This window comes from Chiloscyllium plagiosum, unplaced genomic scaffold (assembly GCF_037043375.1).
Source record: "Chiloscyllium plagiosum isolate Xiang-an unplaced genomic scaffold, Cpla_swu_hap1 HiC_scaffold_1, whole genome shotgun sequence".
NCBI classification, from domain to species: domain Eukaryota; kingdom Metazoa; phylum Chordata; class Chondrichthyes; order Orectolobiformes; family Hemiscylliidae; genus Chiloscyllium; species Chiloscyllium plagiosum.
In genome coordinates this window covers 103,280,821-103,296,064 of record NW_028270139.1, presented here as the reverse complement: position 1 = coordinate 103,296,064, position 15,244 = coordinate 103,280,821, and the positions used below count along the sequence as shown (strand labels likewise).

Below are 15,244 nucleotides of genomic sequence, written 5' to 3'. Positions count from 1 at the left end.
GAATACTTGCACAGATTGTGCATTCACGAAGAATGTTTTTCCTCTCTACAAATTACCTGAACCATTGCTAGAATCAAATACTTTCAAGTTGAGGTAAGCCATGTAAATAGTTTAGACTACTGATGACCCTTGGAAAAGCAGAAATAGATCAGAATTGTGACCATCTGTCTATCTGATTCTTGATTTTAAAAAAAATTAAATATTTTCTATCCATAAACTAGTTCAGTGCCTCTTAGAGATGAATGCCCTTTTGCTTTGGATCCCCATCAACTGATTAGCATAATTGAAAAATTAAAGACCATTAACAATTCTATACATTGTGATTACAGTTACTGAACAGATTCTAAAATCACCAGCTGACATTTCACAGTCCTCAATATTTGGATTCTTAGAAAGCCTCAACCTTCTCAGGCATTCCTATTTGCTATAGGAATGTTTTTCTTGTACATCCTCTCCCTGGGATAATGTGTTCTGAGGCTTTGGTCCCTGCATACTCATATCTCTTATTCATTCCATTTATCAAATAACTGAATGATAACAGCTGTAATAGCTGACACAAGGCATAGTTCAGTGGGTCATGCAGAATTTCATAAATGCTTCATCCAACGAGCAGTAGCTTACAACAAGCTATTGAATGTGAGGAAGCTAAATCAACAACTTCTTTAATCGAATCCAATTACATGAGTTAATTGCCTTAATTGGAGATTTGCCAACAGTTTCACCAAAACATTTCAAGCAGCTGAAGTACAGAGGAAACTTAAAACCTCAGTGACTTGTTGACAGCAAACAACTGTTCACACGCATGTGCCATTACATTTTCCAAGTACCTTTAGGTCCTCGGAAATATTTACAATACCAGAAGTTCTTCCTCTTCAATACTATAACTTACACCCCCAGCTTTCCTGGGGAAGTCAAAAGCAAAATGAAAAGTAAAATCATAGTGCACCAGAAAAATAAATGATATACAAATTCAAGATAAAATTACACCTTGAGTTGAATTTTAACAAAAATCAGTTAAGTGTCATTTTTTTTTTGAGTCTCAGGAAAGCTTTGCTCCGTGAGGCCTAGCAAGTTTTCTTCCCAAAGCATGATCATCCCAAACTCACCTCGTTAACTTTGCTGCACAATCTTACGGCATTCCACTCCCGATCACTAAACAGAAATACACACCATTCCTGGCCATCGCACCAGTGCCAAATGTTTTTAAAAGGTTGTGCAACTGGTTAAGTGTTGTCAGTTTGTAGAAGCCAGCATGGTACATTTTTGTTTTTGCCTCTGACAAGGAAATATTGATAGCCGACTTTTCAGACAGGGATCTGGAGGTCCAGGTGGACAGAGTTATAGAGATGAAGGCTGCCCTCTTCATCCAGGACTGACAAAGGAGGCTACGACACCCCAGAACCTGCCAGCTTGGTCTACATTGTCAACTAGGTCAGTGTAATCTCCACAGTCTGGAGAAACAGGTAGAAATGCCACAAGAAAGTCAATAACCTTCTCCTCTCTGCCAGGCTAAGTGCCTACATCTTTTCTCTACACACACTCTATCTTTGGAATAACACCAACTTCCCACCAAGGCTCATACTCTACCATTCTCATTACTGCCAGCAATATTTTTTCTCCCTTGCACCTAACCACTGGCAACTCCACCCCACCTGCTCCATGACATTTTGCGCATGGTCTCTGTGCGACATATTCACTCACTCAGGATTCCTACCTCCACCTGCACCACCACCCACTTTCATCTCACTCAATCTCTCCCTTTGTCTAATTCCAGGAGAAAATAATCCTTAATTGGACAGAAAGAGCCAAGACTATTTGCCTGTCCACTAAGTGCCTCCGTCTTTGCTCTACTACCGCACACTCTATCTTTGTAATTACACCAAGCTCCCACTATACCACTCATTACTACATGCAATATCTTCTCTCCCTTGCTCCTAATTACCACCAACCCCACCCCACCATTAATTCACTGACTATATGATAGGATTAGATTCCCTACAGTGTGGAAACAGGCCCTACAGCCCAACAAGTCCACACCAACCCTCCAAAGAGCAACGCACCCAGACCCATTCCCCTACGTTTACCTCTGACTAATGCACCTAACACTACGGGCAATTTGGCATAGCCAATTCACCTGACCTGCACGTCTTTGGACTGTGGGAGGAAACCGGAGCACCCCGGAGAAAATCCACGCAGACACAGGGAGAATGTGCAAACTCCACACAGACAGTTGCCCGAGGCAGGAATTGAACCCAGGTCCCTGGCGCTGTGAGACAGCAGTGCTAATCACTGAGCCAACGTGCCACCCCATATCTCATATCTTCTCCAGTCTCCACTCAAAATTACAATGTTTTTTGCTTAAATGTAAACTAATAGTCATTCATCCAATAAAAAAGGTCATTGAGATTAACCAGCATTTTAGAAATTTTCATTATTCATAACCTAGTTAGCTCATATTTTGCTTAACATGGATCTTTAGCTCAACCATGACAAATGGCAGAACAAAGTCCTGCAGAATTTATCATTTTGTCAGCTAGTTCTTGTGGAAAACAAGAATCCTGCAGATATATGACAGAATGCCAGCTTCCGCAAGAAATTGAGGTTGACACTGCAAGGCAATAATCACAGGGTACTTGCTGGTGTCATATAAAGTAAAGCTGTCCAATTCTTCCAGTGATTCAGTGGACATACAAGGATTTGTGTCACAATTCAAAGATAAACAAGCCACTGTATTGGCCAAGTTTTCTTGTACATCCAACACTACCAAAATGCTCTTTACTGGTCACTCATTTCTGTTGTGTAGAAAATGGCTGTCATTCTTTATTTAAGATCCTCATGCTTGTTTTCAAATCCCTCATCCTTGTTTCCTTATTTAACCTCCTTGATGCCTTCAGTTATACACTCTTTTCAATTCCATTTCCCTGTAATTTCTTGATTTTCTTCACACTGTTTGTGGTCCTAAGCCTAATTCCATCCTAACCCTCTTCCCCCCACACACTGCCACCCCCATCCTCACCCATCTCTACCTTCTTTATGACAGTTAGTAAATCCTGTCACTTTTAACAGTTTTTGGCTGTTTGCCCTAATATCTTCATGGTGATTCAAGGTTATATTTTCTTTAACAATGTTCCTGAAGAGCAGCTTGGGATATTTTATTATATTAAAGGTACTGAGTTGTTGGTATTAACTGTCACTGCATTTCAAGATAATCAGTTCGTACAAAAAGCTTTGTTATGTTTCCTTTGATAACCTGCTGTATAAGTAAAAGGCTATCTTTTCATCAAATAAGCCTATAAGGTCCCACATAAGAGATTAATGCACATAAGATTAGGGGTAGTGAACTAACATGAATAGAGAATTGTTTGGCAGACAGGAATCAAACATAATAAATAAATTGATTTTTTTCTGAGTGGCAGCCAGTTAATAGTGGAGTAGAGCAGGGATCAATGCTAGTACCCCAGCTATGCACAATATATATTAATGCTTGAGAAGTAGGAACTAAATGTAACATCCGCAGTTTCACAGATGGCACAAAACTGAATTGTGAGGAAGGTATAGAGATGCTTCAGTGTGATTAGGACAAGTTGAATGAATGGGCAAATACATGGCAGATGAAATATAGTATGGATAAAAGTCAGGCTATCCACTTTGCTAGCAAAATCAGAAAGGCAGATTAACTGAATGGCAGTAGCTTGAGAAAGAAGGAGGTGCATATAGACCTGAGTATCCTTGTACACCAGCCACGGAAATTAGGCAAGCAAATGCAGCAGGCAGTAAAGAAGGGAAATGATATGTTGGTCTTCATAGCGTGAAAATGAGAGTACAGGAGCAGGGATGTCTTGGTGTAATTGTAAAGGGCCTTGATGAGATCATTCTTAGAGTATTGTGTGTAATTTTGTTTCCATACTTGAGGAAGGATGTTCTCATTATGGAGGAGGTGGAATAGAGGTCTGTTGATTCCTGGGATGGCAAGACTGACATAAGAAGAGAGATTGGATTAGTTAAGAGTATATTCACTGGAGGTTAGAAGAATGAGAGGTTATCTTTTAGAAACCTGTAAAATTGTAACAGGACGAGACAGTGTAAACACGTGAAGGGTGTTCCTGATGACTGAGGAGACCTGAGCTGGAGGTCACAATCTAAAGGCACTGGGTAAGCTGTTTAGGAGTTAGCTCTAGAAGAAGTTAGATATAGTTCTCAAGGCAAAAGGAATTAAAGAGGATGGGAACAGGGTACAGAGCAGGCTGATCAGCCATGATCATTTTGAATGGTTCCAAGAACCAAATGACCTACCCTTGCTCCAGTTTAATGTTTCTATGCTTCTATAATACTTATGTTAAGTTTGAGTTCTGACACACCTTTGTGTAAATCAATCATTTGAGCTCTTGGGGACGCAAAATTATTCTTTAACCAAATGTAAAAATGCAAGTTATCCATTTTCATTCCAAAGTACGGATTGGATTAATTATCACAGAAAAGCAAAGGTCACAATGGAAGCTGGGCTTTCAATTCCCAGAAAAAGTAATTTAACATTACATTGAGTTTCAAGAGTATAGTAAATATCAGTAGCAACAAATAAGAAGTGTGTATTTTTTACACACATCTAGATACATATAGACAAATGAGGAAGCTACATTTAAAACAATTAAGTAGACAAGAATAACTGCAATTTTGCACAGGTCAACTCAACAGATATCCTTTAGAAAGGAAACCTACTGTCCTCACTCAATCTGATATCCAGCTCCAGCTCCAAATTGCTCATATTACAAAACTGATCTTCTCTTAGAATCATTGAATCCCAACTGTATGGAAGCTGGCCATTCAGTCCATCAAGGCCACACCAAACCTCCAAGCGACATCCCACCCAGACCCACCCTCAACCCATCGCTGTAGCCTTGCATTTCCCATGGCCAACCTACATAACATGCACATCTTTGGACTGTGGGAGGAACTTGGAGCCAGAGGAAATCCACAGAGACACAGGGAGAATGTGCAACACACAGACAGTCACCCAAGGCCCAAGAACCTGGTGCAGTGAAGTAGCAATGCTAGCCACTGAGCCACTGTGCTGCCCAAGTACTTGGAGTATTGTATGCTGTGTTGTATCCAAATCTGAGGAAGGATATTCTAATTATGGAAGAAGTGCAACAAAAGTCTACCAAATTGTTTCCAGGGATGGCAAGACTAACATATGAAGTGAGACTGGATCAGTTAAGACTTATTCATTGGAGTTTAGAAGAATGAAGGGTAATCTCATTTTAGAAACATTAAGATTGAAACAGGACTAGACAGTGTAAACACAGAAAAGCCTAGCTATCTACTAGTAATCCACTCAATTTAATCTGTTCTTTGTTGTGGTAATTAGGGATGAATAATAAAGGGAAATTGCATTCCAAAAATGAATGAAGAAAATATTACATGCCTTCATGTCCCTGCTTTACTTTTCAACATTTCTTCCCCTATCCCTGTGTCTTACCATGTTATGGATTGATCCTGACCTTGAAGGGCAGAAAGATACCCCTTACTGGATCTTTGTCCAGTAGCATTATACAGACAACAGGTGGACAGGAATGGTGGAATAACCAGCCTCATTTTTTTTGTCTACCTCTCTTGATCTGGGAGGTACTTTACCTCTAATCAGTGCTTGTTTTAATTTGTTGTTTGTGTTTTATAGAATCATAAAAATTAGCCAATCAAGTCCATACTGACTGAAATGCATCCCATCCAGACCCACCCTTTTCTGCATTTCCCATGGCTAATCCACCTAACCTACACACCTTTGGATGGGATTAGATTAGATTAGATTACTTAGTGTGGAAACAGGCCCTTCGGTCCAACAAGTCCACACCGACCCGCCGAAGCCCAACCTACCCAGACCCATTCCCCTACACTTACCCCTTCACCTAACACTATGGGCAATTTAGCATGGCCAATTCACCTAACCTGCACATTTTTGGACTGTGGGAGGAAACTGGAGCACCCGGAGGAAACCCACGCAGACACGAGGAGAATGTGCAAACTCCACACAGTCAGTCACCTAAGGCGGGAATTGAACCCGGGTCTGTGGCGCTGTGAGGCAGCAGTGTTAACCACTGTGCCACTATGCTGCCTTTGCTGTGGAGATTTGCAATTCTGAATTTGTTTTTATTTATCCATAGCAGAGCACATTCAATGACTACTATTAATTTATCAACAAATCCAGCCCTTTCAGCTCAGAACTACATTCAAAGGAAAGCAGTCAGAATCAGACTGCAAAGCTGTAGCTCTGTCTGACCCGCATTCCCTTCAAGCACAGTTTTTCTGCAGAGAATTTGGGATCACAACCATGATCATAGTGCAACAATGTGTTACATTGTGAAGTGATGGAATGCTGATTTGAATAAATGTCAATGACTTTTTTTGTTATAAATTTTTCTGCCATTGGGAAAGAAAGAATTAGAAGTTAAATAATTCTCTTCGATGAAAGCCAAGGTTTGGAGAAGTTGCTGTTAACAACATCAGTCCAGATGTGTGTCTTCGCCAGATTGAGAGTATTGCTTCATTTGTTGGTTTTGTCAAGAGTTTCACATCGTTCTCTGTTTACAGATTATTTTTGTGGCTTTAAACAGATGGTATTGTTTTAACAATTCACAGCTGAACAATAAAGATTAAAAATGAGTTGTGACTATGTTACACTCGCCACTGGGCAGAAAATGCCATTAGTTGGACTTGGAACATGGAAGAATTCAGCTGGACAGGTAAGTGCCTATAATTGCAGCACAGTTATTAGTCAATCATTTGTTACTTTAATACATTTTAGCTACTACATGTTCCTCATCATAATTTATTTTCTTCTATACTTTATTCTAATGCTGAGGAATAAAACCAACATCACCACTGAATTCGGTAAAGTCACCTGTAGGATAGTTTATATTCTAAGGTCCCTCCACCATGAGCCAACCTCCAATAATCAATCTCAGTGTTACATTTTTCACATCCCAAACTACTCTCTCATGCAGCTTCACGGAGTGAGACTAATGCTAAATTTCTGCACTGTGTGCATTGTGTAACTTTGCCATAAAAAACTGATATAAAGCTGCAAAAAAACTGATTTAATACAGATTCCCTTCATTCAACAAAATTCTTCCCATCAATCAAGATTGCATTCAAGCTTTGGTCCCAGAGGAATCATAGCCCATTACCCAGCAGCTTAAATATTTTGCAATACAATTTGTCGAATCAGATCTATCAGTAAAACCAGATATTGCAACTCACCAACATTTGAATCTGTGTTACTTTGCTTTCTGCAGGTGAAATCAGCAGTCAGTTATGCGCTTGAAATAGGATACCAACATATAGACTGTGCTTTTGGCTACAGCAATGAGCATGAAATTGGAGAAGTCCTTCATGAAAAATTACAAGTTAATAAAGTAAGGAAGCTGGAAAGTTTATTTTAGAAAAAGAGATGTTAATTGGAATGCCAATCCACCACTTCATAATCAAGAGAAAAACTATGTAAAATCAAGAAATTTGATATTAAATGCATGTGTTTTCTTTTTGGATATAAACCAACTAGATTTACAGTTTATAAAGATTTTTGGTGGTTTATTTAATTTTTAACAGATCATATGAAGCTACTCTTAATCTTCAGTATATCTATGGATTTAGAAACAAAGTCAGAGTGTGATACTCAAATCCTTTATCTCCACATAACCCCCTTCCATTCAAATTTCTTCCTGTTTATATTCCAAGTTAAGGTGGATTAAGATTCCCAAAGGGAAATTACAGAGTTTCATACTTTTGTGATTATTCATTCTGAAGTTTTGATCACCCACAAGTTAGCAGAAGTGATCTCCCTGTATTACAGACAATATTTTTGATGTTAGCACATAATGTAACTGTATCTTTCAGGCAGCATGCTTCATACATCGCTGGTCTGCTGGTGTAATCCAGGTATAGATCCATTTCTGGAGAAACCATACAGCAGGCAGGGAACCCAAGACTATTTTGACTTTGGTATGCAATGTCACTTCTTGTAGCACACCAACTGACATGCAATTTAAAAGTGCTGAGTGTGCATTGAAATGATAGCTCATTTTCCACAATTTGTACATTAACTGTCCTTGATGTTCAATGCAATCCAAGAATAATTTTTCTGCAATTAGTCCCTTAATACTTGTAACTGTTAATACATTTTTGAGTACCTTTAGGATTTAAGAATTACTCCAGTGCCTTGGCGTTTACTCTCTCAATTCACAAATCAATTCAATAATGCATCTGCCAGCACCCAGTCAATAACCACTACATACATATAACTGCCCAAATCATGAGATACATGTTGTATAGTCCCAATATATCTGCATAAAGCAATAGCACCATAGTGCTGTAAAATGATGACGCACATGTAGTATTGTGATGAATTTCAGTACATTTTTATACTGCCTTTCCTTTAAGCATGTTTGTTAAGGCAAATTTTATCAAAATGCTTGCATACACTCATCAGGGTACTCAACAGCATTCATCTTCTTAATACAGGATAGATCTTTCCTTGTTCCTAAAATATGCCAGCAGTCCCTTGACATGAGCTGGAACAACATGACGTACTGATGCATATCTAGCTAAGCAAAAAACAACTTCACTCCCAGTGCCAGACAACAGTAACTTTGGAACATAAAGGATACTTCTTAAGAAACTCAGCAGACCAGGCAGCATCTCATAGAATCATAGAGATGTACAGCATGGAAACAGACCCTTCGGTCCAACCTGTCCATGCCTACCAGATATCCCAACCTAATCTAGTCCCACCTGCTAGCACCCGGCCCATATCCCTCCAAACCCTTCCTATTCATATATCCATCCAAATGCCTCTTAAATGTTGCAACTGTACCAGCCTCCACCACATCCTCTGGCAGCTCATTCCACACACGTACCACCCTCTGCGTGAAAACGTTGCCCCTTAGGTGTCTTTTATATCTTTCCCCTCTCATCCTAAACCTATGCCCTCTAGTTCTGGACTCCTCGACCCCAGGGAAAAAGCTTTGACTATTTATCCTCTCCATGCCCCTCATAATTTTGTAAACCTTTATAAGGTCACCCCTCAGCCTCCGACGCTCCAGGGAAAACAGCCCCAGCCTGTTCAGCCTCTCCCTGTAGCTCAAATCCTCCAACCCGAGGCAACATCGATGTAAGTCTTTTCAAAACCTTTTCAAGTTTCACAACATCTTTCCGATAGGAAGGAGACCAGAATTGCACGCAATATTCCAACAGTGGCCTAACCAATGTCCTGTACAGCCGCAACATGACCTCCAAACCCCTCTACTCAATAGTCTGACCAATAAAGGAAAGCATACCAAACGCCTTCTTCACTATCCTATCTACCTGCGACTCCACTTTCAAGGAGCTATGAACCTGCACTCCAAGGTCTCTTTGTTCAGCAACACTCCTTAGGACCTTACCATTAAATGTATAAGTCCTGCTAAGATTTGCTTTCCCAAAATGCAGCACCTCGCATTTATCTGAATTAAACTCCATCTGCCACTTCTCAGCCATTGGCCCATCTGGTCCAGATTCTGTTGTAATGTGAGGTAACCCTCTTCGCTGTCCACTACACCTCCAAATTTGGTGTCATCTACAAACTTAATAACTGTACCTCTTGTGCTCGCATTCAAATCATTTAGTCAAAAGTAGAGGACCCAGCACCGATCCTTGTGGCACTCCACTAGTCACAGGCCTCCAGTCTGAAAAACAACCCTCCACCACCAACCTACCTTCTACCTTTGAGCCAGTTCTGTATCCAAATGGCTAGTTCTATGGAGAAAGAAACAGAGTTAATATTTCAACTTTGGGAACTTCCAAAGACTCTTCTTTGGGAATGAAAGGGGCTGGGAAATTATGGATTTTATGTTGTTGACAAAGGGGAAGCAGCAGCAAGTGGAACAGAATGTGATAATGTTCATAGCAAAATGCAAAGTGAGTTCTCATGCTGGTAAAGGAGAAATGGAGATGTAAAAATTGCTTTGAAAATATGTAAGCTTCAATAAGAAAAAATAGATAAACTCCAATGAAACGAAAGATAATGAGACACAAACCAGATCCAGAGAGGGTTGGGGGTTGGTAATTCAAAATGGAGAACAGCGTTCATACTTTGAAGTTGTTGAACTCTTGTGTTGAGTGCTAATAGCTTTGAAGGTGTAGAAAATGAAGTGCTGTTCCTCCAGCTTGCGTTGAGTTTCTCAGGACACGTCAGCAGGCTCAGGAGAGAAACATTGGCATGGTTTAGTGAAATGGCAAGCAACTGAAAGATCAAGGTCATTTTTACTGCTCTATAGAGAGAGCCGTTTAAAAACAGTCACTCAACCTCTGTTTGAACTCATCATTGGAATGGAGGGTGCATTATGAAAGTGAATACAGTGGACTAAATTGAAGGTAGTACAAATAAAATGCTGCTTCAGCTTGACGGTGAGTAAGGAGGTGGTGAATTGGGAGGTGTTACACCTTCTGTAACTGAATAGGAAGGTGCCATGGGGAGTGAGGGAATGTTAGGTGTAATGGAGAAGTAAGCCAGGGTGTTATAGCGGGAACATCCCTCCAGAATGTTGATGGGGATGGCGGGGAGGATGTTTGGTGGCAGCATACTTTGGAGGTATCGGAAATGGCAGAGAATAATCCTTTGAATGCAGAGAGTCACAGGCTGATCAGTGAGGACAAGGGGAACCCTATCTTTGTTCTGGGAGGGAGGAGAAAGTGAGGTCTGCAGATGCTGGAGATCAAAGTTGAAACTTTATTGCTGGAACAGCACAGCAGGTCAGGCAGCATCCAGGGAACAGGAGATTCGACGTTTCGGGCACAGGCCCTTCTTCAGGAATGAGCAGAGAGTGTTCAGCAGGAGAAGATAAAAGGTAGGGAGGAGGGACTTGGAGGAGGTGCGTTGGAAATGTGATAGGTGGAAAGAGGTTAAGGTGAGGGTGATAGGTCGGAGTAGGATGGAGGCGGAGAGGTCAAGAAGAAGACTGCAGGTCAGGAAGGCGGTGCCGGGCTGGAGGGATTCGGCTGAGACAAGGTGGGGGGAGGGGGGATGAAGAAACTGGTGAAGTCCAAGTTCATCCCCTGCGGTTGGAGGGTTCCCAGTCGGAAGATAAGACGCTCCTCCTCCGACCGTAGCGTTGTTGTGGTTTGGCGGTGGGTGAGTCCAATGACCTGCATATCCTCGGTGGAGTGGGAGGGGGAGTCGAAATGCTGTGCTACAGGGTGGTTGGGTTGGTTCGTCCAGGTGGCCCAGAGGTGCTCTCTGAATCGCTCCGCAAGTAGGCGGCCTGTCTCCCCAATATAGAGGAGGCCACACCGGCTGCAGCGGATGCAGTAGATGATGTGGGTGGAGGTGCAGGTGAATCTGTGGCGGATATGGAAGTTTCCTTTGGGGCCTTGGAGAGAAGTGAGGGGGGAGGTGTGGGCGCAAGTGTTGCACCTCCTGTGGTTGCAAGGGAAGGTGCCGGGAGTGGAGGTTGGGTCGGTGGGGGGTGTGGATCTGACAAGGGAGTCACGGAGGGAGTGGTCTCTACGGAAAGCTGATAGGGGAGGGGAGGGAAATATATCCTTGGTGCTGGGGTCTGTTTGGAGGTGGCGGAAGTGACGGCGGATGATGCGCTGTACATGGAGATTGGTGGGGTGGTAGGTGAGGACCAGTGGGGTTCTGTCCTGGTGGCGGTTGGAGGAGCGGGAAGTGGAGGAGATGCGGTGGAGGGCACCGTCGACCACGTCGGGGGGGAAATTGCGGTCCTTGAAGAAGGAGGCCATCTGTGTTGTACGTATTTTGAACTGGTCCTCCTGGGAGCAGATGCGGCGGAGACGAAGGAATTGGGAGAATGGGATGGCGTTTTTACAGGGGGCAGGATGGGAGGAGGTGTAGTCCAGGTAGCTGTGGGAGTCGGTTGGGAGGGAGGGGAAAGGCTGAGGGCAGAAAGTGAGTGAGAAGTTGTAATTTGTCAGACACAGCTGTAGGCTTTGATAAAACCATATGACCTATGAGCAGAAGTAGGCCATTCAGCCCATTGAATCTGCTCCACCATTCAATGAGGTCATGGCTGATCCAATAACCCTCAATCCTCTTGACTTTTCCCTATAACCCTTGATTTCCTTACAAACTAAAAATCTGTCTATCCCAGGCTTGAATATACTTAACAACACAGCATTGACAGCCTCGACAGTAAAGAATTCCACAGATTGACTACACTTTGAAAGACTTCAAAAACAAAAGCTGGCACCTCAGAGTGGTCCAGGATGCAAGATTTAAAACAGATTACTTGATATTTAGTGCGTAGCTTCATTATCTGGTTATTGTGGTAACAAATGATCTGTATGTTAAGGGAGTAGAATCCTTTTCTATCAATGGAAACCTTGAAAGAGTGCTTTGTCATGTACTCAATTGCATTCAGCTCCTGTGGAAAGGTTTAGTAAGGTTTACTTCTAAAGGATAGACAACTTTAGGGATGAGAAGCAAAAAACAGCCTCATAGTACTGCTGTAGCTTGGATGGATAACTGGGGTTAATATCTAATCTGGTTAAAACCAGTTCCTGCAAAAGCTGAGGTGGAGCATTTAAAAAAAGGCTCTGTACAACCAGCAAAAAACCAGAAGTCACATGACAACAGGTTATAGTCCAACAGGTTTAATTGAAAACACACAAGCTTTTGCAGCGCAGCCGCTTTGTCAGGACAGACTTAAGAAAGCAACTTGCAGAGTGGTGAGGAAGTTCAGTAACTGAGAGTGGCAGATGTTTCTTTGTATCTCCTCTTCTGTTTTCCTAAATATTTTCACAGAGCAGTATGGGCAGGAGAAGACCAAGGGCAGGAGAAGATTAAGGGATTAACTGGAAAACCACGAGATAGAAGTAAATGTCAGTGAATTAGAGATTACAGTTAATGGAAAGGGAGTATCCTGAAGATTAAGTCATTAGAAAAAATAACAAGACTAAATAAATTATGATTGGGATCAGTTGAGTGTAATTTGTGACCTGTCACATGTGGGATGTCATGGCCCCATCAGAATCCTTGATGACTGTGTGTGTGTATATGCAGATGCAGTAAGTGCTCCCAACTGCAGAAGTTTGAGCTCCGTGTTTCGGAACTGGAGCAGCAGCCGGAGAAATGTGGCACATCTGTGAGGTTGTGAGTTTTGTGGACAGCACATTTAGAGAGGTGGTCATACTACAGTTCAAGGAACTGAAGGAAAGATGCTAATGGGTGACCACTGGATAGTCAGAGAATCAGGCAGGTAGTTCAGGAGTCTCCTAGAGTCCAGCTTCCAAATCAGTTTTCCATTTTGGAAGCTGACTAGGGAACTGGTTGCTCAAGGGAGTACTGACAAACCCAAGCTTCTGACACCACAAGCGTCCTGACTGCACAGGCAGGGAGGAAGAAGGAAGCAGGAGCAATAGTGATAGGAATTAATTGGATAGTGGAACAGACAGGCTCCATGTTGGGAGGAATTTAAACAGGTTCAGCAGGGGGAAGGGACGCCGTATTAGTACATTAAAGACAGAGCATAGTTTAGTAAAGGAATCAAGGCAGAGAAAGTTCAGCCATGTGGAATCACAAGGGAATAAGGCAAAGCTGGATGGCCCTAATCTATAATACTCTTAGCATTAAACTAACAATGTCGATTGGCACGTGTGCTATTACAGAGATGTGGTTAAGGGAAATGCAGGATTGGCAACTGTACATTGAGAATCTAAGTACAGTCTTCAGGCAAGACAATAAATCTACAGAAAAATGGGGCATTCAAAATGGCATTAGCAAGTACAGCCCAACATGTTCCCTTTAAGGTGAAACAGGAACAACAAGCGCAGGACAGCCTGGATATCGAAAACACTCAAGACTGGATAAAAAGGAAAAGAGAGACTTTTAGCAGGTATAATGTGAGCAAATCATTGGACACCCGAATGAATGATAGGAAGTGCATGGGGAAAACAGTTAGGAGAGCAAATACAGGGCCTGGGTGAGACCGCATCTGTCTACCGTACCTACAGAAGAATATTAATATGTTGGAAAGAGAGCAGAGGGGTTTCCTTGACTAATACCAGGAATGAATGAATTATCTTATGGAGAAAGGCAAGATAGGCTCAGCCTGTATTCTCTAGAGTTTAGAAGAGTCAGGCAGGTTGTAATTGAAGCATACAAGACCCTGAGGGGACTTGATCTGGTGGATGTGAAATAGATGATTCCTCTTGTTGGAGAATCTAGAATTAGGCATCACAATTTAAAAATAAGGATGGCCCATTAAAGACATATGGAGGAATTTTTCTTTCTCCCAGAGAGTATCTTTGTAATTCCTTCACTTAGAAGGCATTGAATGCAGAATCTTTAAATATTTTTAAGGTAAAAGTAGGTAGATTCTTGACTAACAGAGTGATGCAGGATAATTGGGGATATAGAGTCAATGTTAAAATCAGATCAGCTATGCTTTTGTTGAATGACATAGCAGGGTGAAAGGGCCAAATGGCCTACTCGTGTTCCTTGTTCATATGTTTGTCCAGAAGGTTACATTGGTTAAACAGCACAGAAACAGACTGTTCATACCACTTGAGCCTCCTCGCAGTGAATTGATCATCTTAACTTTTTAATCATTACCTACTCCCTGTAGTTCAGATAGAAAACACTGATGCAGATACAACCAATAGTGTTCTGTTGAAAAGCTTTGAAGGTTAGGGTCCAAAAATGGATTGTTATCCAAGCTATGGGCTAATTAACTTGGGTCAAGAAAATTGGAGAATTAAACACAATGTTCAAAGAATTGTGTGGGAAGTTGAGATTTTGATCCAATTGAAAGAGGGATAGATTTTGACAAGATGAGCACCACTGAAATTGGGCTGGGATAAATGGTCCTGATGAATGTGGAGAGGGTTTAAACTAAAAAAGAGGGAGTTCAGGTAAAGGAAATGTTGAAATTTAAAGAATAAAAGATAAGATATTATCCTCAAAGTCTTCAGAAGGAGGGGGGCACTGCAGAGGCTGGAGTGCATTATTTCTCCCTTCAATTCCATTTTAATTTAATCCCTGTCCTCTTTCTTTTCTACGACCCCATATTTGTTATTGCTGCACCGCCTTGGTAGGTCATACTTGTTAACTGTTCTTTAAATTAGTAACACTGGTGATTTATGATGGTTTGATTAAAATAGATCAAAGCCATGGAGCAGTATAATGACGAGCAAAGCAAAAAGGGACAGATATCAACAGCAATAGTACATCAGCAAATATCATCACAATGAGATA

The 15,244-nt window shown here is 41.6% G+C and overlaps 1 protein-coding gene across 4 annotated transcripts in view; it reads left to right on the top strand.

The window, feature by feature from the left end:
* akr1a1a (aldo-keto reductase family 1, member A1a (aldehyde reductase)) overlaps positions 1 to 15,244 on the top strand; it is a 50,961-nt gene that overhangs the window by 5,314 nt on the left and 30,403 nt on the right. For 2 of the 4 annotated variants that reach the window (XM_043687824.2, XM_043687794.2), the window contains exons 2-3: positions 6,634 to 6,737; positions 7,290 to 7,409. In XM_043687824.2, coding sequence (XP_043543759.1) covers positions 6,654 to 6,737; positions 7,290 to 7,409 — 204 coding nt within the window. In that variant the 5' untranslated portion in view covers positions 6,634 to 6,653. Of the gene's footprint in view, positions 1 to 1,282; positions 1,432 to 6,614; positions 6,738 to 7,289; positions 7,410 to 15,244 lie in introns of those variants that run through there. The other 2 variants (XM_087989512.1, XM_043687816.2) reach the window with 2 other exon arrangements.